Source organism: Kwoniella bestiolae, chromosome 1 (genome assembly GCF_000512585.2).
Source record: "Kwoniella bestiolae CBS 10118 chromosome 1, complete sequence".
Classification (NCBI taxonomy): domain Eukaryota; kingdom Fungi; phylum Basidiomycota; class Tremellomycetes; order Tremellales; family Cryptococcaceae; genus Kwoniella; species Kwoniella bestiolae.
The window spans coordinates 6491636-6513487 of record NC_089241.1 but is presented as its reverse complement, the minus strand read 5'-3'; the positions used below and the strand labels follow the sequence as shown (position 1 = coordinate 6513487).

At 47.1% G+C, this 21852-nt stretch overlaps 9 protein-coding genes across 9 annotated transcripts; 4 read left to right on the top strand and 5 right to left on the bottom strand.

The window, feature by feature from the left end:
- Nucleotides 1-167: 167 nt before the first annotated feature.
- On the top strand, nt 168-1230 carry I302_102437 (uncharacterized protein; the record flags this gene model as incomplete). The annotated part of the gene is made up of 4 exons (XM_065869481.1): nt 168-477; nt 535-634; nt 704-794; nt 859-1230. The coding sequence occupies 4 exons, from the start codon at nt 168-170 to the stop codon at nt 1228-1230; spliced, it is 873 nt and encodes a 290-aa protein (XP_065725553.1).
- A 565-nt stretch (nt 1231-1795) lies between these two features.
- Nucleotides 1796-4718, bottom strand: I302_102436 (uncharacterized protein; the record flags this gene model as incomplete). The annotated part of the gene is made up of 8 exons (XM_019187810.1): nt 1796-1903; nt 1965-2111; nt 2203-2698; nt 2769-2950; nt 3022-3660; nt 3751-3999; nt 4116-4624; nt 4703-4718. The coding sequence occupies 8 exons, from the start codon at nt 4716-4718 to the stop codon at nt 1796-1798; spliced, it is 2346 nt and encodes a 781-aa protein (XP_019050688.1).
- A 684-nt stretch (nt 4719-5402) lies between these two features.
- On the top strand, nt 5403-7189 carry I302_102435 (uncharacterized protein; the record flags this gene model as incomplete). Its single annotated transcript, XM_065869480.1, has 7 exons — nt 5403-5435; nt 5527-5586; nt 5643-6006; nt 6076-6375; nt 6481-6604; nt 6667-6746; nt 6864-7189. 7 exons carry the CDS (start codon nt 5403-5405, stop codon nt 7187-7189), a joined length of 1287 nt encoding a protein of 428 aa, XP_065725552.1.
- Nucleotides 7190-10394: 3205 nt separating this feature from the next.
- I302_102434 (uncharacterized protein) lies at nt 10395-11671 on the bottom strand (the record flags this gene model as incomplete). Its single annotated transcript, XM_019187807.1, has 3 exons — nt 10395-10749; nt 10816-11326; nt 11404-11671. 3 exons carry the CDS (start codon nt 11669-11671, stop codon nt 10395-10397), a joined length of 1134 nt encoding a protein of 377 aa, XP_019050685.1.
- Nucleotides 11672-11734: 63 nt separating this feature from the next.
- I302_102433 (uncharacterized protein) lies at nt 11735-12033 on the bottom strand (the record flags this gene model as incomplete). The annotated part of the gene is made up of 2 exons (XM_065869479.1): nt 11735-11839; nt 11899-12033. 2 exons carry the CDS (start codon nt 12031-12033, stop codon nt 11735-11737), a joined length of 240 nt encoding a protein of 79 aa, XP_065725551.1.
- A 1237-nt stretch (nt 12034-13270) lies between these two features.
- I302_102432 (uncharacterized protein) lies at nt 13271-14986 on the top strand (the record flags this gene model as incomplete). The annotated part of the gene is made up of 4 exons (XM_019187806.1): nt 13271-13303; nt 13362-13704; nt 13776-14307; nt 14368-14986. The coding sequence occupies 4 exons, from the start codon at nt 13271-13273 to the stop codon at nt 14984-14986; spliced, it is 1527 nt and encodes a 508-aa protein (XP_019050684.1).
- A 275-nt stretch (nt 14987-15261) lies between these two features.
- I302_102431 (uncharacterized protein) lies at nt 15262-17323 on the bottom strand (the record flags this gene model as incomplete). Its single annotated transcript, XM_019187805.1, has 7 exons — nt 15262-15496; nt 15582-15707; nt 15771-15867; nt 15962-16655; nt 16714-16745; nt 16798-16939; nt 17006-17323. 7 exons carry the CDS (start codon nt 17321-17323, stop codon nt 15262-15264), a joined length of 1644 nt encoding a protein of 547 aa, XP_019050683.1.
- Nucleotides 17324-17635: 312 nt separating this feature from the next.
- Nucleotides 17636-19789, top strand: I302_102430 (uncharacterized protein; the record flags this gene model as incomplete). The annotated part of the gene is made up of 8 exons (XM_019187804.1): nt 17636-17809; nt 17867-18007; nt 18101-18211; nt 18282-18444; nt 18568-18694; nt 18823-19069; nt 19284-19389; nt 19515-19789. The coding sequence occupies 8 exons, from the start codon at nt 17636-17638 to the stop codon at nt 19787-19789; spliced, it is 1344 nt and encodes a 447-aa protein (XP_019050682.1).
- Nucleotides 19790-20097: 308 nt separating this feature from the next.
- Nucleotides 20098-21642, bottom strand: I302_102429 (uncharacterized protein; the record flags this gene model as incomplete). Its single annotated transcript, XM_019187803.1, has 5 exons — nt 20098-20610; nt 20665-21188; nt 21298-21424; nt 21488-21544; nt 21610-21642. The coding sequence occupies 5 exons, from the start codon at nt 21640-21642 to the stop codon at nt 20098-20100; spliced, it is 1254 nt and encodes a 417-aa protein (XP_019050681.1).
- Nucleotides 21643-21852: the final 210 nt, after the last annotated feature.

Here is a 21852-nt window from a genome sequence, read left to right as displayed (position 1 = left end):
CACGTCATCACTTCCTACCCCTCCACCTGTTAACGTCCAGGTGGACTCTCGTTGATGACCATGTCCAACTACTGAATACTACAGTAACATTGACCAACACGAAAGGATCAAGCTTACCGCCCTTCTGCCTGACCAGTCGGATTGGCTCGCAGTGAGGAGACTTTACAATGCCACCCACACCTCGTCACCCCAAGTCATCCGCCCCCTCCACACCCCGCGCCATTAGCCCCCTCCTGCTCTTTTCGTTTCTTCTCCCGCTCCTTGCCCTCTTATTCCCATACTCCCATCTCCTACCGTCCAGCTCAAGAGAGCCCCACTTCTCATCCTACGTACGCTTTGATTCAACCTCAACAACTCATTCACCTAAAGCACTCCTACTTACTGCTCACCCAGATGACGAAGTGATGTTTTTCTCCCCTACCATCCTGTCCTTAGTGAAGGAAGGATGGGAAGTCAGTGGACTATGTCTATCTACAGGTCAGCTTGTTCGTTGATGACGTGCTGATCAGACGGAAGCTGACTATCTCATTACAGGAAACTCATCAGGACTAGGTCAGATACGTACCGAGGAACTACATTCGAGCTATGAATACCTAGGAGTGGACAGAGGGAATGTAAAAGTGGTGGATCATCCGTGAGTCCGGCTTTACCTCAGGTTCACTATTCAGATACGATATCCAGCTGACATGACATGACATGATAGGAATCTACAAGATTCCATGTCTTCTCATTGGGACCCCGAGCTAATAGCGGACCTGCTGAACAACCATCTGAAAGACCATCCTGTGGACTTGGTACGTGAACCTCTTTTCTCCTTTCGTACAGGAGATACTTGACTCACAAACAAACACGATGTAGATAATAACATTCGATTCAACCGGAATAACACATCATCCAAACCACATCTCCCTTCCCCTCTCCCTCCCCCTCTTGTCCTGCGATACGAAGCCAAGGATATTACACCTCATATCGCCAGGGGTGATACCGAAATTTACCGGACCGGTGTATCCTATCTATCTGAATATAAGGCGTATAGCAACTCAAATACTGGGTTTGGGCTCGGCAACGGAAGGGAAGTCAGGGAGACAGGTGATGATCACGTCAAGTCCCGCTCGATGGGTGCAGAGCATTCAAGCTATGATGGCTCATCGGTCCCAGTTGGTGTGGTTTAGGTGGTTGTACCTTGCTGCATCTAAGTTGATGTGGGTCAATGAGCTTATAGAGGTGTAGCATCTATAATTCTTTAGACAAAATGCATCTTGGATGTAATCGTATATGACCGGGAATACATGCCCTCAGATATCATCATCTCAGAACTGAAATGGGGGGATACTTGACTGCTCACCGTTGAACAGAACTCAGATCCAATGCCAATCAGCTCCAATAATAAAGCAAGTCTCCTCTGCGTCAGTACAAGGTAGATACCCAAAGTTCAGTGGCTCTCCATCACTCACACACTCACCGGAAAAGCCTGGGACACGGCGTGCTCAGCTGCAAGAGTGAGTTTGGCTGCTCGTGATGAGATGAAGAAGTCGATGTATAGTAGGGAAGGATTGGAAAAAGATTGATAGATGCCCACCTGAGCTTGTCATATTCTTCCCGCACCACTCCAAGTTCAGCTTCGTTCTCATCGCGTTGTTGCTCACCACGATGTTCCATGCGGACTGCCGTTTTCCATATAGAAACACAGCAAAAACGTAATCATATCTCTACATGCATTCGTTCAGAAGGAACATACCTCGGCCATCATCCCCTATCTTTCCATCATACCTATAATTCCATCTGTTGCTCAACATTATGGCATCATCGATCCAGTGCTTAGGCCAACTTTGTAAGCCTCACTTTCGAAGATGAGCAACTTCCATAATTGAAGTACGAAGGATTCGGCATCTTCAGCGAGAATCTAGAGAATGATTCAGGTTAACCCCTTCGTTTCGATATATGTTAAGATGTATATCACGTACAGGTTCCAACCCATCTACCAAATCATCCGACCCCTTTTTATCCTTAAGATGTTCCAACACGAACTCGACCAAATCCTGATCCAATTCACCTAGGAACTGCTTGATCTGACTTTCGACGAAAGGCTTGATCTTGTCTCTGATCGTGGACTGCAAGAAGCGATCAAATATCACATCAGTACAAAACCTCAATGACACCAAACAGAACGCGGCGAATCAGCGAAGCACGAGAACAACTCACGTCATGAACCGCAGCCCAGTCGATTCCTGCCCTGAAGATATCCCTCTTACTTTGCGGAAGGGTCTTCTTAATCTCCAATAGCTTCGCATTCCGCTTAGCCAGCCTCTGAGCCTCAGTCAATCCGTCGTTGCCATCCGTATCAGCGTCGAGTCTAATCAACGTTCTCTTCTTCTTCTTTTCATTCTCTTCTTCGTCATCTCCAGCCAAGATCACGGGTTTCGGTTTATTCGCTATGACAGGTTTGACCTCTTCTTTGGGTTTCACATCAATAGTGGTAGGTTGGATATTGAGTCTGATAGGTGCAGCATCCTCCGTAAGTAGACCCTTGGCTTTCTGCTCATTCTCCAATTCAGCCAATTCCGCCATCTGCTTCTTTAGGAATTCCTCGCTTTCTCTCTCGAGAGCTTGTAGCTCGTCTTCCTCCTGCTGTCTATCACGTACATCATCTTGGTACTCTTGTTGTCTGATTCGTTGTCTTCTCGCTCGCCATGTTGCTCTGTGCGGTTATATTAGCTTGGCCTTTCTTGCCCTCATGAGAGTAAACAGGTCAGAAAGCCATTACTCACCTATCGGTATAGAACAGCTCTCGACCCTTCTCTATGATCTCATCATCATCCCAATTCTCATATTGCTCAGTCAATCTCCTCCTATTCCTTTCAATCAGATCATCATGAGCTTTTCGCTGAGCCAATTCTCGGTTCAAAGCATCTATCCGCATTCGTTCCCTGTGTTCTACCCTTCGTTCAGCCTAACATGGGAAAGACGTCGTCAATTTCTCCATTCTTCCTCACCGGCCTAAAAGAACAGTGAACAACTCACATCTCTCAACGCGATATCCTTCTCCCTCTGCTTCCTCTGTCTCCTCAGCTCTTCCTCTTCCTCATCCGTCCTTCCAGAATCTACCTTCCCCTCAGCCGATTGAGCAGCCACGAATCCCACAGGCTTATCGTACCCCTGCGGATCCCTGACTCTACTAGGTCCAGCTCCATTTTGCTGTTGACCAGGTACAGGAGTCTGTTGACCCTGCTGAGGGGTGATGGGACTTTGATGCTGGTTCTGGTTCTGCCAAGCCTGTTGTTGTTGCTTTGCCAATGATCTGTTATTCCCATATCCGTAATTCGCATTTGGATTTACCGCAGGTGTCCGATTGGCTTGTTGCTGTTGCATCATCCTGTACCTTTCTCTCTCGTCTTCTATGGCCTTTTTCTCCTTCTCTCGCTTAGCTGCTGCTACTCTGAATATGGCAATTTGGTCTAATACCGCTACTCGTTGATTTTCTGGTAGATCCCCTTCCTTCAAATCTTGCAGATGTTCTGGTACGATGACTTGTAAGGGCGAGTCACCACCTCCGCCACCTTGTTTGGCGGGTGCATCGGGATGTTGGGCATTAGGATCGGTGAGAAGCGCGACGATGTGAGCGATGGATTTCCGAGTAGCGGCGTCGGCCTCTTCGTCGTTCTGGAAGAGTATTCATGAGGGTAAGCTTCGAATGATCTTGCTCCATCAAGAGGGGCGTTGACTTGGGTTTGTTAAGAATGACAAACTCACATCAGATCTTCCCAAAGTCGATTCAAATTCCTCCAAAAACTCCTGAGTCTTCTGATCCGCTTTAACCACCAGAGCCTTCTTCTTCCCATCTCTTCTTCCCTCAGGCGACAAATCAGGCAGTTCAACCCCGTTCAAACATCTTATACATCTCAGTACGACCTCTGGATTTTCATACGCTGCAAAACCGAATGCTTGGGGTTTACCAGAGGCGCCTGATACTCTCTTGAGTTCATGTAGAGGACCACATGCCTGTTGAGTATAGGATACATCAGTAAATTGGGACAAGCATCCCTATGTTTAGAATATAGGTGCAAGAGGAGATTGTAGGTATTCAAGGGGGAAAGGGAATCATCATGTATACTCACATTTAGGAGATTCTTCAACGTATCATCCATGATCCCGGGTGCGATACTTCCCACAAAGACACTAGTAGTCTTCACGTCCCTCACGAATCCAGGCGGAGTTCCAGTTCCAGCCGCACCGTTCGGACTCTGAGCGAGAGGTAATCCCTCGAACCTGGGTGCCTGGGGTAATCCAGCAGGAGGGGGAGGTAGCCCTAAACCGGGATGAGCAGGGCGTGGAGGAGGATACTGGTTGAGACCCATGCCTGCTGGTCCGCTGGGCGGAGGACGGAATGGTAAGCCATTGGAAGAAGCAGCTCCAGGCGAGTTGTACCCTGGTCCTCCTGGACCGGAAGGTGAGATGGGTGGAGGAGGTCTTGAGCCGGGGGCGAAGTTTGGTGGGAAAGGTGGGGGGATGAAGGAGCCTGGAGGTGGGGGTCGGAAGGGCGGGAATTGGCTTGGAGTTTGACCTGGAGCAGGAGGTCGGTTGGGAGGGAAGGGCGGGAGGTTACCTGGTGGGGGGCGGAAGGGTGCTGTAGATGAGATTGCAACGAAGTTTAGCTAAACAAGGAAGAAAGAAGAGTTTTGCTGTCTGAGAAAAGTGCACTTACGTTGACCGTTGTACATTGTGATACCCCTTGCTGCGATCAGTTCGGCGGAGTTGTTATGCAGGTGAAGTATCGCTGATGATCATCAAAATGAATGATGATATCGGATGTCAAAGTGATATATCCATCTGATTCTTCAGTCAGTCTTTCACTACTTTACGAAGAGACCAATATCTAGGAGCTTAAACGGGGGGAGTATACAAAGCACATGTCTCCGATCTCAAAAATCCATAATTAGGGTTTACAAGGGACTCGAATGAACAATTGCCACATTCGAGAATTGATCAATGATTTTAGTGAGTGCTCACGCAGGTCCACGAGGATCAAGAACCTTCTGTAGAACCAGGTGGACTCCCAATCGAATCCATCAGACCATTAAGTTGGTGAACGCCGAGTGCTGATTGCGAGATATCTGTTCTTGTCGAATGCAAAATTGGGTCCTTGAATGGTGCTGTCGGACAGTGAGCCAGTTGTTAGATCGTCATCAAAGCATGAAAGATTCCGTGCGCAACACACGCCGCGCACACAGGTACACTTCAACAACATCAAAACCATTTGAGAGTATAAGCAATATCTGCGATGATACGCAAAAATTACCAATACGATGGCTTTCTACTTCAAAACCAAATGCTTTTCACCCGCACTGCAGTGTCGAGGTGATCACCAACCAAAACACCGTGTGCCGCGTCTGCAGAGAAGCACGATGTGTGAAGCATATTCAACAAGAATTTCATTCGTGCGCCGCTACAGATCTTTGCGTGAGTCAAAAGAGTGAGCACCTTGACACATGACAAGATGATCTAGTGCTGACATGGTAATACTGATAGGAGGAGTCAATGAAGACTGAAGTGGAGAAGGAGAGGGAGAAACAGATCCAACTGAAGCAGGTAAATTGTCTTCCTCAGTGTCAGCTTCAATTGACTTCCGCTTAACGTACCGCCAGTATACAATCCTGCTCAATAAACTCGAGAATAGCCGAACTGCCATTACTAGCTCTGCCGAATCACTTCGACCAGGTCAACAATGCTCTTTGGATCTTCCAGCCAGCGCACAGACTATTTTGGACGACGAAAGGGTTTTTGGTGCACTCAACATCCATTTCCCTCTTACTTTCGATGATGGTGTCAAGTGGTTGATCAGAGTCCGACAAGCTCATAATGGTATACCTCCGATGGCAGTACTCGATCATACAGCCAAGAGTGAAGTTGTTACCCTCCGGTCCCTCAAGTCTTTCGATATCCCAGTACCGCAAGCGTGGATGCCTTCGGATAGTGCGGTAGAGCGAGGTGAAAACGGTACTTCCCAAGGTACGTCAGGATATGCTTCTCTCCACCCAGAAAGGGGAATTGCTGGGAACTGATATCGTTCTGTCATAGATAATTCGCTCTGTTACTTCTTCTGTGAATTCCTCCCCGGCAAATCCCTTTTCATGCGCCACATCAGATACAACGACTTCCAGCTCGTAGAAGAGAAAGATCGACAATTGATAGAGGAATATGCCAGATACCAAATCCAGCTCTCCAACCATCCTATTTCCGCCAAATCTATCGGTTCCCTCGTTCCCTCCACCAGCGGCGATGCACCCTACGAAGTAGGACCTCTTCTCAGCTTATGGGGATTGAACCACCTCGAACCACCTTACTTCCCTGGCCCATTCAAGAACAACCAGGAACGCTGTCTCACTCAAATCAATATGGTACTCTCGCAGATCGAGCTGGGATATCTACGATAGGAGGACCCCCTCAATGCATATCTGTGGCATCTTCAATTCAAAGAATTAGTAGAGGAGTGCGACGAGCTCAGAAAGCTTCCGGAGGAAGTTAACATAAGACACGCGGATGATAAGGGAGATATCTTCATGGGAGATGCAGAGGGTAATCTAGCTGCCTTGATCGATTGGGAATGGTAAGCCTTCTTCTAATCGCTGGACAATAGCAAGCTCACGGCTAATACCTGAAATGGGATAGGGCATGCGTGACGACCAAAAAAGAGGCTTTCTCCGCTCCTACTTTCGCATTTGAAGCAACCTCAATTTACCTAGGTTCCGGTAAACTTTCAAAAACCGAGGAGATACTCATCGAATGCTACATCAAATATGATCGACCCGATTGAGCAGATTGTGTGAGAAATGGGCGGATATACAACCGACTTAACTATTTGCTAGGTCGTTTCGACCAAACATGTTACCAAAGGAGCTTGGACAAGACTTTTGCCGCTACCAAGCCTAGGGGTTTGAATGCGCCGTTTGACTTTGATAGGGAATGGTCTGTATATTTTGCAGATCGATACAAAGATAACCCAGTGGTTCGAAAGTTGATGGAAGGGGTAGGATGGGATCAGGAAAAGATCCGAGAAGAGTATATGGTGGATAAGCAGGTGACCAAGGAGAAGTACTCGAAATTGACCGCGGAGAGAAGACAAAGAGAAGCTGAACGTGCCGAGACAAAGAAGAATACTGTAGCAAGACCCAAAGCACCCGAAGTGTTGTAGGTATCCCGTGATGAACGGCATTTTAGGTCTCAACTACCGTATGCTGATGGTGAAGGGTGGATTTGCGAAATGTTGTATCATAGATGCACAATAGTTGCCAGTCGCTTTAGCGTATGGATATCCCTTGCGATTTTGATAGGAGACGGGAAGAATGGTGTATAGGTGGGCGGGCGAGTGCAACTCGAGTACGACTCCGAATCGCAGTCAAACAAGCAAATATATCAGTAGTCAGAAAGACACACACACGGACATCCTTTGGATCCGAATTGACACCGCATGACCCACTTGTTTACCATCAAACCATTTTCACTCTTGAAGCTACATCAACTTTGATCCTCTTCAGCGATACAACACTTGATACCTCTATCAGAAAACTGAACTTATCAGAGAACTCAACAAGCAACGACGTGTTCATCATGCCAGAGTTGGTCAAATATCCTTGCTCTGCCCTCGATTGCACAGCCCGACCTTTAGGCTGGGATGCGAAATGTCTGTGATGCCTTGCAGTATGGTGGTAGCTTCCAACCGCATGCCAAGTTTGAAAAACATAGCTGTTGTGTGAGCTGAGATCTGAGGTGCCCAAAAGTCGCTTCTATGGCGAAAATCTCGTCAAGGGTGGAGTCTCGTTAAGGGCAAAGTCTTGTTACACAGAGTCTCGTCGATTGGACCGATCCCCATTTCGTTGGTCGAAGCTCTATTCAGAAATCTACAGCATATACACCCACCATGCACTTGGCCGAGAAGAGTTGCGACTACCCAGACTGCCCGACGGTCGTGGCCCCGCATGGTCAATCAATATGCAGGGTCTGCAGGAAAGTGCGTTGTCAGAGCATATCGAAAGGGCTTTTCATCCTGTGGAAGAGATGACGACGAGATCGTGAGTGAACTATAAGTGGGTCTAGACATTACCTCCAAATGTCTGGCTAACTGGTTATCATCAGGTGAATGCGAAAGGATCGAGACCCGAGTTGAGGGAATACGCCGCAGGAAGTACCCTTGAACGAGCGAGTGCAGTGCATGTGGAATTTAGTGAATAGAGATTCAATCAGCCCTGCACTCAACATAGTTCAAGAGCTTGATTTTTCACCTTCTTCAATTCCAACAACGTATCGTTCAAGATGCTGAAGCTCTTCGGCCCGGGCATTGATGTACTTTCCAGCTCCCAGCTAGCGCCCAAATTATGCAAGAAAACGGAATGTTCAACGGGATCAACATACATCTACCTCTCGATTTCGATGATAGTGTGCAATGGTTGGCCCGAATCAGACAAGACCACGATGATCATCTGCCCATGAAGATAAGACACGGTGTGCTGCAAAGCGTGATCATCACTCTGCAGCTGTTCACAGGGAGTGGTGCTCCCATACCTGAGGCTTGGATGCCTGCGAAAGTGAGAAAGGTGCATACTGTTCAAATTTTGTTTTGATTAAGCACCGGCTCCAGCCATTAACAATCTACAAGGACTACATTGTAGATTGTCCCATCGATTTCTCATCAACGAACGTTGCGCGGCTAGGTCGCAGACATTCGGTCGGAACCTGATTTGATCGAAAATACCACAATCATACAAATCAATCGATTGTTCCAAGTACAAAGATTTCCAGTAGCGGCAACTCTACACATGTCACGGCGGTAAACCGCACTGCACACCAAAGTTGGGGCACACCGATAAAGCTGGGTCTAGAAGCAATCATCGCGCTCTAGTAAATGCTACCACTACGCCTAACGGTAAACTCCGAGTATCAGTGTCTCTGAGTTCCAGTGTTGTGACAAAATACTGCTAGTCTGCCGTACGAGCGTGTGAACCAAACAACATACAAATTCACTGCTTCTGAAGAAAGCTTCTTCCTGACAATGGTTTTCATAGGTGTTCAGGCATGGAACACGCCTTGTCCGTTTGATGAGGATACTGATTGTTGAAAGAGATGGGTGAGGGCGCAAATATTCGAGCCTGAGCCACGACTTTCTGTTGGTTGTACGAGTACAATTCTTTTGTACAGAAGACGCAGATTGATAGTTCTGTGATAAAGATGAAGTTGGGGACTATCGGTCTTCAGATTCATCAAGAGACACTTTTCCTGCCCTGGCTAGTCCCAGAAGGCAATTTCTTACAAGCGGAGTGTGTATATCGAATCACCGGTCGGGTGGCGAGAACGAACAAGGTCCATGTCAATATGCCTGATAAGGCGCTTTCTGATCACAAATGCACACATGAGGGATCTTACGACTACGTCGGCGTGGGGAAAGTGCCTTTCTTCCCTCAATTTATGTCTGCCTGTGATGCAAGAGAAGCTGAGAGAACTAAGGGATACACTTTGCTAAAGTTCTAGCATCTCAACCATTCATGTCGTGTTTTAGTCGCCTCTCTCAGCCCCTCAATGTCAGTCCCAGAATGAAGATATCCACATAATAATATTGCCATATATAGACGGTTCAACAACAGTTTTTTCTTTGTTTTCCATTTTCTTGTACTGTCAAAAAGCATATAGCCTACACCATCCTCATTCACAATCAACTTGACGCAGTGACCATGTGAGAACCGTCATCTATCTCATGGTTCACGTCTCTTCGCCGCTGATCAATTCATACTCCTGTAGGCCTCCTAAGAACCAATCAGCCAACAAAGTCCCGACTCAACCGGACGACAAGGCTAAAGCTAGCCCCGACAAGAAGACCAAAGACGATGCAAAACCCGGACCCGCCGACAGTAAGCCAAAAAATGCTTATGTTGCCTTCACTCCCTCGGCGGGTGGCTCTACCATTCCCCAGTAAGTGATAGTCTACGAAAACCTTTCACCACATTGCACGTACCTCTAATCTGCGATCAATGCTTTCCTCTGAACAATAGAAGGGTTCGTTGCACTTTCAAAAATTGCACAAACATGGCTCCCACCGGATCTGACAGGTGCAGTAAGCGTGAGTTCTTTCACGAGAACCAAAATATCAAGAACCTGTGCATACGTCTGCTTACTAAGTCCCCATGAAGACCGAAGATCCAAGTTCTAACAAAACAGTCAAGTTAGCCCAGTCAAACTGTCGTATGTCTACGACGTAAGCGCTGGAATTGGAGGTTGAAAAGCACGATCGTTCGGGGATCGCGAGTAGCTGGGTACTGTACGAACGGATGAATGCATGTCATATAATCATTAGGAGTCGACGCAATTCAGACCTTACATGCAGTATACAGGTTTAGCAAAAAGAAGGATTACTTGTCATCATGTCCACACAATTTGAGATATCCCGAATCTTCTCCGAATCGATCAACACACCATTCTTGATACTCTCGCTCGTCAAAGAACGAAACCTCATCGTTGGTGATTAGCTCTCTTAGCGCATTCAAGTGCTTCAGGTCCGGGTAATAACCCAGCAAGAGATTCAGCCTTTGATAGATTTTACCCTCTCTCACACATTTGGCTAAATCCGGATGACCCAAATTCTCGTATTCCACGATCAACATCTCTTCTAAAGACGACAAGGTGTTGTCACCATCCCAGAATGAGGATGGAGGGATCATAGCGAGAGGTGAAGAGAAGGCTTCTGCTTTGGAAGTGACGTAGGTCCTAAAATAACCATTTAGTCCTCAGATTACAGCTTACAGCTTGAGAATGAAACGAGCGCGAACTTACCATTCCCAATCGATAACACCTGTAATATGTCCGTCCTCATCCGTGAAGATATGGTCACCTTTATCATCTGCATGTTTGAAGTAAAACCTCTCCTCCTCATCATCTTCCCACTTATCATAGCGATTGATCATATCCTTCAGATCGAGATGGAAGAGATAGATAAGCGAAGGATCTTGAGGATAGATGACTCTCTTCTCGATCATCCCCAGGACGAAATCGATTTGACTCAAGTATCTCTCTTTGTTGCTCTTGAAAGGACCGATGAAGTATGGTGGATGGTCAGAGCGAAGAGTCATGTGGAGTAATGGTCCTACTGTGGGTGATGTTGAGCCGCGGGAAGGGGGACAGATGGATCCTAAGAGATCGAAGGGCTTTGACTTGATCTTGATTTGGAAGAGAGCATAGTCATGTATTATGTTCTTCAATCGTTCAGGGGTTTCTTCTCCGTTCAATATGGGAGGGTGGAGGGATTCTCCTTGAACAAAGTCCAGAAAGAAATACTCCAATTCACCTGAGCCATGATCCAGTAAGCTGACGGACCTTAATCCGGAAGATGGACACGGAAGCTGTGATACAACCATGACTCACCATCACTTTTGATATCCTCCTCTGGAGGTACATGAATCAGCGGTACCAATCCAGTTGCACTATACAGAATCTTCATTGATTCGACCTCACTCTGATGGATCATACTCCTAATCTCCCCTGGAGGCGACTTGAAGGATTGCTTGCGAACTCGAGCAACCCACTTGACACCATCATCGAATGTGATCTCAAACACGATGTTGAATCCACCCTCGAGGAGATCGTCCGTCCCATCAGGGATATCAATGGTACAGCCATGACCTGGTCGCATTCCAGAAGCTACCTTGTCGAGACTAGCGTTTCTAGCCTTCTCCAGTATTTGGCGAAGCTGTCCTCACATATGTATCGTTATCATCAATGGATTTGTCATGCTGTGGACAGCGGCTTGACTGACCTCTGCTTGCATCACACCGAAAGTAGCTTCCCATGCCGCACCGTCCTTAAAGCAATACATAAGCTGCGCTCCAACAAGGTACAGCAAAGGTAGATGTCACTAACATCGAGCTCGACACAAGAGTGAAAAGGGGTAGAAGCATGAAGGAGGCAGTAGTGTTTGCCGCACCTTTCACAATCACCGATGTTAGGTGTAGATCTGGATTGACAGTCTGTGTAAGCGCAAGGCCAGGTGAGCATGTTGCGCGCAGATGTAAAATCGGAGAGGTCGAGGGTTTCTTGGAATATTTATGGTGATGTCGATAGAAGGAATATCGTATGAGAGAGAAAGATGATGATGATGAGAAATGCAAACAGCAAAGTCGTGTTATACATTTGAGTGGCGGCGTTTTGTTTGTGTTTTGTGCTTGTTTGTATGATGGTGACTGAAGCTAAGAATGCTTTGGATGTCACGTGGTACTATAGGTACGTGCGTGATCGAAGGAGCTGTTTGTCAGTCTATCGTTGCAACTCTCCTCTCACTTATATTCTGCTCTTCCCCTCACACTTCATCCTCGTCGCTTCGCTTGCTCTACCCACCCACCCACACCTTTCTGTGTCTCTGGATGTTCGTTATTTCAGCATGATGAGCGCTTGATGCCCGCCGACAACGCTTAGATCCTCTTCTTTCGGAAGCGATCCTAGCTTTCTGCATTGTACCACAAACACACTAGTACATTAGCTTGAATCTAGAAACCCTGGATTCGAGCAGTTGTTGGGATGATGCGACAGCTTTGTCATCGTAGATACACCTTCATACATTCCGGTATATAGCTCTGTACTCGTATATAGCTTCCCATTTCATCCGGGATAGGCATTCCAGAGATGCATATAAATCTGCCCAAACACCTCTCTCCCTGCGATTATATCGAGGATGGAGACGCCGTTGCTCAGAGTGGAGGTCGGTCAGATACTACAAATAAAATACAGCCAGAGACAGTGATATATGCCTTCTACGGAGCAGCAACTATCTTGTGCTCGTTCAACAGGAGCAATGCAATTCGATACAACATCAGAGAGTGGGAGTACGCCAGCAGTTATGAGCGTAGCAAGACTTACGACTCTTTTCCGAATCAAGTCGATGTAGTCTAAGGATGACATGCTGCCACTTTGCCACCCATAGAATCATCCAGTATTTGATCAACTCTTCCCTTCTTGCTGGTTCTTCTATATCTCAGCAATCAACGAGACTAGTACACCATGTTGTCCCCTTTCAGAGCTCAATGCTCCATAGCAGGCTGCCAAGCACTCCTCATCACCAATCGAGAGTCCTCTTGCTGGGTGTGTTTCAGAGTGTATTGTTCTGAGCATAATAACCTGACAACTCATTCATGTTCTGCGTTTGGGCGATTGGTGGGTACTTCCTCTTATGACCCGCTTGGTATGTCACTCATGAGATGGTGAGCAGGATGATGGTAAATGCGATCATAGAGAGCGCATGAGGCTGGAAAGACCTCTCAAGCTCTCTCGAGTAAGTTGTTAAATCAGAAATATACCTGCATGAGCTGATGTAAGATATTTGAGCTTAGCTCAACGTTATCCTTATCCGGCTAAGGACGATCCAATCAACTCTCATTGAACAAGCTGAATTCCTGAGACCCTATCATACATGTAGTATTGATATCCCTCAAAACCCCGAGACTGTGCTGAATAGTGGGATGAAAGGAAACATGAACCTTCACGTCCCTATCACCTTCCATGATGGTGTCAAGTGGTTACTCAGAGTCCGACAGAGCTGTCCTCTCCCTCCCGATGACTATAAGTCCGCTTTGATCGACAGCGAGGTGGCTACGCTTCAGTGGATGAAGAGGAAGGGGTGCCAGTATACTCCCGATGCGTGGATGATTGGAGAGATGGTTGAAACTGGACAGAGTGAGTTTGCAATTCTATTCCAAAATGGTTTCGTCCAACTGTCACTGACTTTGTTCTATGATCTTTTGCAGAGAACTCATTACATTACTTCTTCTGCGAATACCTTCCTGGCAAATCAGCAGACATCCCTTCGTTCGGTAAAGACTCCATCACCACACCTGGTCCAAGAACCCGTCAATTCATCGAGGAATTCGCCACATCTCAAATCGCTTTATCCAATATCCCCATTCCCAATGCTCTCATCGGATGTCTTATCTCTTCTACGAACAAGGATGATCACACTGCAACTGTTGGCCCATTCCTCACGGACGGATCACTTCATCATGTCGATCCACCCTACTTCCCTGGACCCTTCGTAGCGAACCGAGAACGATACCTTGCTCAGATCAACATTGCACTCTCCCATATCGCCGAGGGACTCTTGTGTCTTGCTCATCCCTTAGACGGGTACCTATGGCATCTCCAATTACGAGAATTGGTGGACGCCTCCCCAGAGCTGGCTAGAAGGAGTGAGAATGGCTATGTGAAGCATTCCGATGAGAAGGGGGATCATCTGTTGGTGGATGAGGAAGGGAGGATCGTCAGTATAGTAGATTGGGAAAGGTGAGTGAAGTTATCTTTTTCAGTCTCTTGAGCGTGTACGGTACTGATATGGATGTGTAGTGCATATGTCACAACCAAGGAGGAAGCGTTCTCATCCCCGTCATTCATGTACGAAGATGGTACCCCTAACCCTGATACTCGCTTGACCCCCGCTGAGGAAGTACTTGCGGAATGTTACGAGAACTTGGGTAGACAGGATTTAGCAGATATAGTGAGGAACGGAAAGATATACAAGAGTTTGGATGGTATTGGCTCGTTTTATCGAGGAGATCGATCCCAGCTGGACGTATTGGAAGCTTTCGATACGGTAGACGATGTCCTACCACCCTCTTTCCAGCCTCCTCTCAAGATCGGATCGGAATGGAGATTGTACTTGATCGAACGGTACAAGGATGATATCAGTTTGAGGCACATAATTGAGAGGGTGGGGTGGAAAGAGGAAGATAGGGTGCAGAGAGGTACAGATGTACAGAGGATGAAAGATGCCGAGAGGATAGCTTATTGGAGTATGTCTTTCGAAGAGAGGGTGGGAGAACGGAAGAGGCTCAGAGAGACGTGGAAAGCTTTGAAAGATGAGAAGAAGAAGAAGAGAGCCGAAGAAAGGATGGAAAAGAAGAGTGAAAGAGGTGGGATTGAAGGCTCAGGAATTATCGGTGAAATCGGCAGATCAAGTTCATGATGATGGGGCGGTTTGAAGTCTGGGTAGGGCAGCAATGTTGAAAGGGGAATATCTGATCGAAGAGTGCTTCTCTGTAGACTGCCGTGTATCAAGATCCGGTCCAGGAATGATGATAAGTCACGTAGGTATGAGGCTTGGTGGGAGAACATGTTGTACATGTATGTTGTATGTTATATCGAACGAAGAACCATGCATCATGACGATATAACCTGTCACAATTATCGTACATATCATGTTTGGCGTGAAGAGACTTGCGACAGTCATGCCTGACACCTCTACTCACTATCTTCCCTGACTTTCCATTTCAAAGCCTCCAACGTACTTTTCGCATCCACCGCTGAGGAATGACCGAGATCCGATGTCCTATCTTGAATGAAGTAACCTAACTTCTCCTTCACTATATCTCGCAGAGCTCGTCGGAAGGGAGGACCCTTGTCGTGTGGGAAGACGACGGCTGTGTCTATGACTTTGCTATGAAGAAGTCGAAGGGCTCGAAGATCGTTTTCTAGACTATTTGATCACAGTCAATCAGTATCGAGTTACACGTCTGTGATCTCAGGGAGCTAGTGTAGCATAGTAGGTGTGGAGAGCTCACCCATGGCCTACTATGATAGTCTCCGTCCCGATGAACATACATGCTGCTGCTCGTACTGCTGGAAGGTCCATCACTGCGGTCTGCAGTTGATCAGGAGTGATACCGGAGAAACGAGTGTTCACGTCTCTGTAGCATTGACACAGTCAGCTCGTGCATACACTTCGAATTACAAGTTAAGGAATAACTGACAATACAGGTACGGTCTGTCTGACTAGCTCGTCCAGGAGAATTTCCCCATTCTCATCTACTATCGTCACTCGTCCGAGAGATATTCCAGCGGTGGTGTCTACGTGTGGAGTCAAGCAATATCAGCGAGGCGAATTGCATTGTGCCCAATAGCTTCGAGCAAATGGTCATCATCGGAACAAGGTGTCACTCACAAATCATCTCACAATCCATCGCAACAACCTCATTCCACCTCCCCAGCCCCCCATCTCCCTTCCCTATAACCTGAGCAGTAGTCTTATACGGTACCCTCCTCGCCAAAGCAGCATCATCGTCCTCCTCGCTGAACACATGAATGTAATCTTGACATCCCCCCTCTCCCCTCTCTTTCCCACAACATGTATATATCCATTTACGCCTGCCCTCTATCCTTTCAGGTAGTGTCCGACCATAATGGTATTTGCATTCTCCGTTTTTGGTCCGCTCTTCTATATCCTGGGAACTGACCACGAACGGCACCTTGCATCTGCTACATACCCTTTCTTCACCTTCACCATTGACCTTGACCTCTTCAGGAGGTATATCAGTAAGAGAAGTATCCAGGGGGTTGGGGTACCTCCACGTCTGAAATTGATCTATCGGTAGACAGTATTTCTCAATCTTCTCTCTTGATAATTTGGATAGTTTCTCTTTCTCCGCCACCTCGTGAGCTACACGAGATTCTTTGACCGTACCGATCGACGGGTGATCCAGCGTGTCTGGCGGAGAGCGCTTGGAGATGGATACAGCAGCTTGATGGATTGCTGTCTTGTATATCCGTACATTGGAGGATGAAGATGCAGTTTCGGCTTCTTGAGCAAAGGCAGAGGTATGGGCTAGGTCGGGTGAGAGATGGAGGATTGGGGCGTACTGCAGATGATATCAGCGAGTCGGGTTTGAAGGATGTAAGAGGAAGATCGGGACTGACAAGTTTGGCATATTGGGTGTATAACGTATTCACTGTATTTTGATAGGTCAGTTCGGTTGACATTGTGTTGATTAGACCACTTACATCCTTTCTGACGATCCGGTCTAGGATGGGGCGAAGGTTTCAATGCGATGGGTAAAACAGGAGGACGAGCGGTATTTACAGGTGCAGGGGTAGATACCGCCGTTGAAGGTGGGCGAGCGGGAGCTTGGTTTGTAGTGGGAGGCTAGTGTGATGCATGTAGACGTAAGCTTCGTTTGCAGCTGAGAGCAGCAAGCAAGTGGGAGCTTACCAAGGGTGTTCTAGGAGTAGCAACGTTTCTGACAGAAATACCATTCCCATTTTCCACCTTCCTCTGAACCGAAGCTGTGTTAATTATCTTCCCACCCTTCTCGCCAGTCACTCTCCTCACTACACCCCTTACCCTTTCTTCCTCTTCCGCTTCTGATCTCCTTTTGGCAGGCTGTCTGACAGTGGATGGTATATCCTTCTTGAGAGGAAGTGTAGATTTGGACGAAGATGCTTCGGCATGGGTGAAGAAACATCTTGGTCGGCCACATGATGGATCTGGACATCGAGCTGAAGATAGAAGGCCGAGGTTGGAGAACATGGTGGCACCTTTTTGGCTAGACCTCTTGCTTCTTAGATCTTCTGAATGAGGAGTGTATCTGTATCTTTGCGATGTTGTCCTCTACCTTTATGGCCGGTGAGGATAAGAGAACAAGGAAGTCGAAACTTGTCAACAATGGTTTCCTCAGATACAGTGTTGAACCTTTCTTTCCGACGGAACCAGAGTGGTGCAGACTGAATTTCCGAAACCATCGCAGAAACCCATCTTGCATCTTTGACTGTTTGACCTGTTGTCAGTCCTCTGTTCTTCGCCCAAGTTGACCAGTAGAGACCAATATAAGGGAAGGTCAGGATGTCGAGACTATCTCTGACAGCGCTTCCCCACCTCCGATCGGTCTCAAGGAACCGAATCATCCCATCGATAGCCTGTCGATATCAGTCCACCTCCACCATTCCGAATCCGAATCCCACTTTGCCCGCCCTGAAAGAGAATGAACTGGCAAAGATAATACGAGATACTATCAAGGTGAGCTTGTCTCACAGTGTTCTTCTGCTATGACTTAGTGCTGATACGAAGCTTCAGTCAACAGGTCCGATACCGATCTCGCGATATATGCAATTCTGCCTTTCACACCCTACACATGGGTATTATCAGAAAGGAGACGTGTTTGGGGAGAAGGGGGATTTTGTGACGAGTCCTGAGATCTCACAGATATTCGGTGAAGTGGGTCATCGTCTCTCACAACTCCTGTACTAGCTTCAATTGATGAACATACGAATGATACGAAGAGAGTTGTCGCTGATATGAGATATGTAGCTGGTAGCAATTTGGTTCCTCACTAGATGGATGGAAGCCGATTCTCCTACCAGAGTAAGGATAGTAGAGCTAGGTCCGGGGAGAGGTACCCTCATGGACGATGTACTACGAGTGAGCTCCCCCTTCCGTTCTGGCATCAGGTAGGTATTAGCTCATCAATATTGATGTGTAATCGATTTAGACACTATTCAACTTCCCCGGTATATCAGCGTCCATCAGGTCGATACATCTAGTAGAGAACAGTGAGGCCCTGAGGACGATACAGGGTGATAAGCTGTCGAAGAGATTGGAAGGGAAGGAGGTGGAACTTGGGTGGTATACTGGTATTAATGAGATACCTGAGAGTGAGTGAGAGGTCTCATCAGAACCATTCTTTTAGACTCCAGCATTGTTACGATCGGAGATGGAGAACAATCACGAAAAAAGTTGATATACCGAGGACTGATCGCTCAATGTCACATCTCTAGCTACCGACACATACACTCTGTTTATCGCCCATGAGTTCTTCGATGCAATGCCCATAAATACATTTGAAAAGACCGATATGGGCTGGAGGGAGGCTCAGGTGGATAATGACCCTGCCTATATCCCGAAGTGAGTCTCCGATTCTCGCGGTCAATATAGTGGTATCCAGGAAGTATTATCCACCAATAACAATCCTTCAGCTCTCTACTGTAAAGAAATGCAGAATGATAGAAGAGCTGATTTGATATGTTATATAGCCTATCAACCCAATCATCCAAATCCGGCTTATGTCTCTCCCTTTCCTCCGCTCCTACCCCACTTTCAACTGTTCTACCAGCTACATCACCGAGATTCTCCAAGTTGTCGACAGGATCAAGGATAGAAGTTGCACAGGATTCGTTCAAAATTATGCGCAGGGTCGGCGAAATCATCGGGAAAGGACTGGGGGGATCTGGGGTTGTAGTGGATTATGGAGGAGATCGATCTTATGGGCAATCTTTCAGGGTGAGTGACAGATTTTGAGTGTTTTTAGAGGACCAAGTCGTTCAAGGAGGGGATATACATCGTGACCTGTCTCATGAGCCAGCTAGATATTCACTTTGGCATAAATGGGATGGTCCAATTTATCTTCCTGTATCTACTCCTTCATTATCTGATCTTTCAGTCAATTCTACACTACTCGCAATTGCTGACTATCCCTTCGATGCACCGCTATTAGGCATTCAAGAACCACAAGATAGTAGATGTGTTTGATGATCCTGGAAATGCAGATCTAACTGCCAATGTAGACTTCGCCTATCTGAGAGAATCGCTGGCAGGTACTGGTCAGTTCATTTCTCTCTTCCTTAACTCATAACCCATCCCAAACCCCATACAATCATATCATAACATTCATACCCGACTACTATAACATGACCTTATTCCTCTATGCTGATGTCACCATATACAGGCTCATCATCCCTCGGCCCAATCTCCCAATCCTCCTTCCTCCTCTCCCTTGGCCTCCAACCACGTCTACGCAAACTCCTCGACTCGGCGACAGACGAGGGTAGGAAAGAGGATATACGGAAGGCTGCTCAGAGGCTGATAGATCCCCTGGGCATGGGTGGACAGTATCAGGTCATGGGGGTGACAGATGATAGGGCGTTGAAAGGTGCGGAGGGTGGGGAGATATATCCTTTTATTGCTCCGAAGAAGCAGGAAAGTAAGGTTTTGAGGCCTTAGTAGATATGCATAGATAGCACCTGAGTGTACACTTGCCATTAGCGATATCGGATACTACCTCTGAGAGAGTATGGTCTTGAGCTCTTACAGCAGGACATCGCAAAGCGACCAACGCGAAGGGATATCGAACATCTGAGTGAGACGCCAGCTACACTGATGTTGACTTGGTGGTCGTTATTTGTCATTTCGTATCAGATAGGTATATACAAGAAGTATGAAGGGGTATCAAAAACTTTCAAATGGTATGTCACCCCTTCCCAACTCACTTCATCCCAACTTTCTTTTCTCCATATAGTCGTATCATCCCCCTACTGCTCCAGAACCTTCAACCTCTCTTCCAATCCCCTGATCCTCCCCTCCGTACTATCCCAATTCCTCATAATCCCCTGTACGGCCCCATCCAACCCACTATTCAACTTATCCAATATCCCCTGCAGCTGGCCTATCTCCGCCACATTACTCTTATCCTGGTTCTTGAGGTGTCTGAGCGACTCTGCAATGGTACTAGCATCAGTGTGCAGTTCGTTCAGACTCTTCAGCCTTATCAATAATGGTTGGATAATGGGGAGATACCCGTCCAGTCTGGATAGGAGGTTGAACAGTTGTTGGAGGTTTTGATATTCTGCTTGAGAGAGGGTGACTTGCGAGGAGGGTTGATCAGATTCGGAGGCGGTGGGTCCTCGTTTGTTCGTTGAGGCGGCTCTGTCTAGGTCGACTAGGAGAAGTTTGATTCGGCGGGAGATGGCGTCTAGCTGACGTGGTTGGGTGAGGAGGGAGAGGAGGTGGGAATGTTTCGTCAAGGTGGGAAGCAGAGGTCCATTCTATCACAATTTATCAGCTCAATTCTTAATCTCGACAGGATACGACAAGCTCACCTGGTTGATTCCCTCCCCTATCGGACCTAGTGCATTTTCCAGCACAGCCAGGCGCTTGTCTATCTCTCCCAAACTATACTCCCTCATCTCACCCCCGCTTTCACTGGTTTCTTCACCTGTTGAATTAGGTTGAACAGCTAATCTTTTCAACCTCTCATTCCACTCTGACGACCCCGCCCCATCCACTATCTCACCATCATCAACCGCATCTACATCCAATCTCCCTAATCTGTCTTTCAATCCGTTCAACTCAGAGATGAGATTTATTGGTTGTTTAGGCGGTAAGACGGATTTCCTCTTTCCCTCCCTTCCCTCTGCTACTGCACTGGATGTCGAAGCTTCAGGTTGAGAGGATATCTCAGATTCTAATTCTGCAAGCTCAGCTTTAAGCCGCCTTAAACGACTGAGCGAGGATTCTTTGTATTGGTGTGATGGTTCTTCGTCATCTGATGAAGAGGAGTAGGTGGAGAGGGTATGTCGGGATAGTGGAGGAAGACGAGGGCGGAATGATAGGTCTTTTGGGTCTGGAGGATGACAATAGACACAATCAGCTACGAGACGCTCATTATACCTGGAGACGGAGTAGATTGAGGGTATGGGATAAAATAGTCTTGAAAAGGGACATGGACCTACCCTTCCGCCTTATTCCTCTTCCAAATACCTTCTCCACGTTCTTTCGACCAGGTAATCCAGTTATATCGATATTCTCTGAACTAGGTTTGTTGGAGGAAGGTTCATCGTCTCCTAGACCGTTATCTGCCTATGCGAATCAGGTTGGTCAGCTGTGAAGTTCATGAAATGGCAAATGAAGCAGGAAGCTCACGGGTCGTAAGAGTGTGTCTGGTTCATCTGGAGTTTCGAAAATGTCTTGAGCTGTGTCCTATCGGTATAAGTTGATGAGCTCGGGTTCAGCAGCAAACGTAGGTTGAGAGCGAATCAGCTCACTATATCTGGTAGACCATGGTATTTGCTGCTCATCTTTTTATATCTCTGGGATTGTTTTTGCTCGTCTTGGGTATAGAGTGAGAGTAGGATCAGGAGCATAGATATTTGATTTTGTTCGTGAGCTGGTGGTCATAGCTCGACGCGTCTTGAAAGAGACAACTTGAATAGGTTACCCATTTATCGTACAGTGAGAGGTGAGGTGATGGTGGAGGTGGTCCAGTCATCTACTCTGCTTGCTATTTA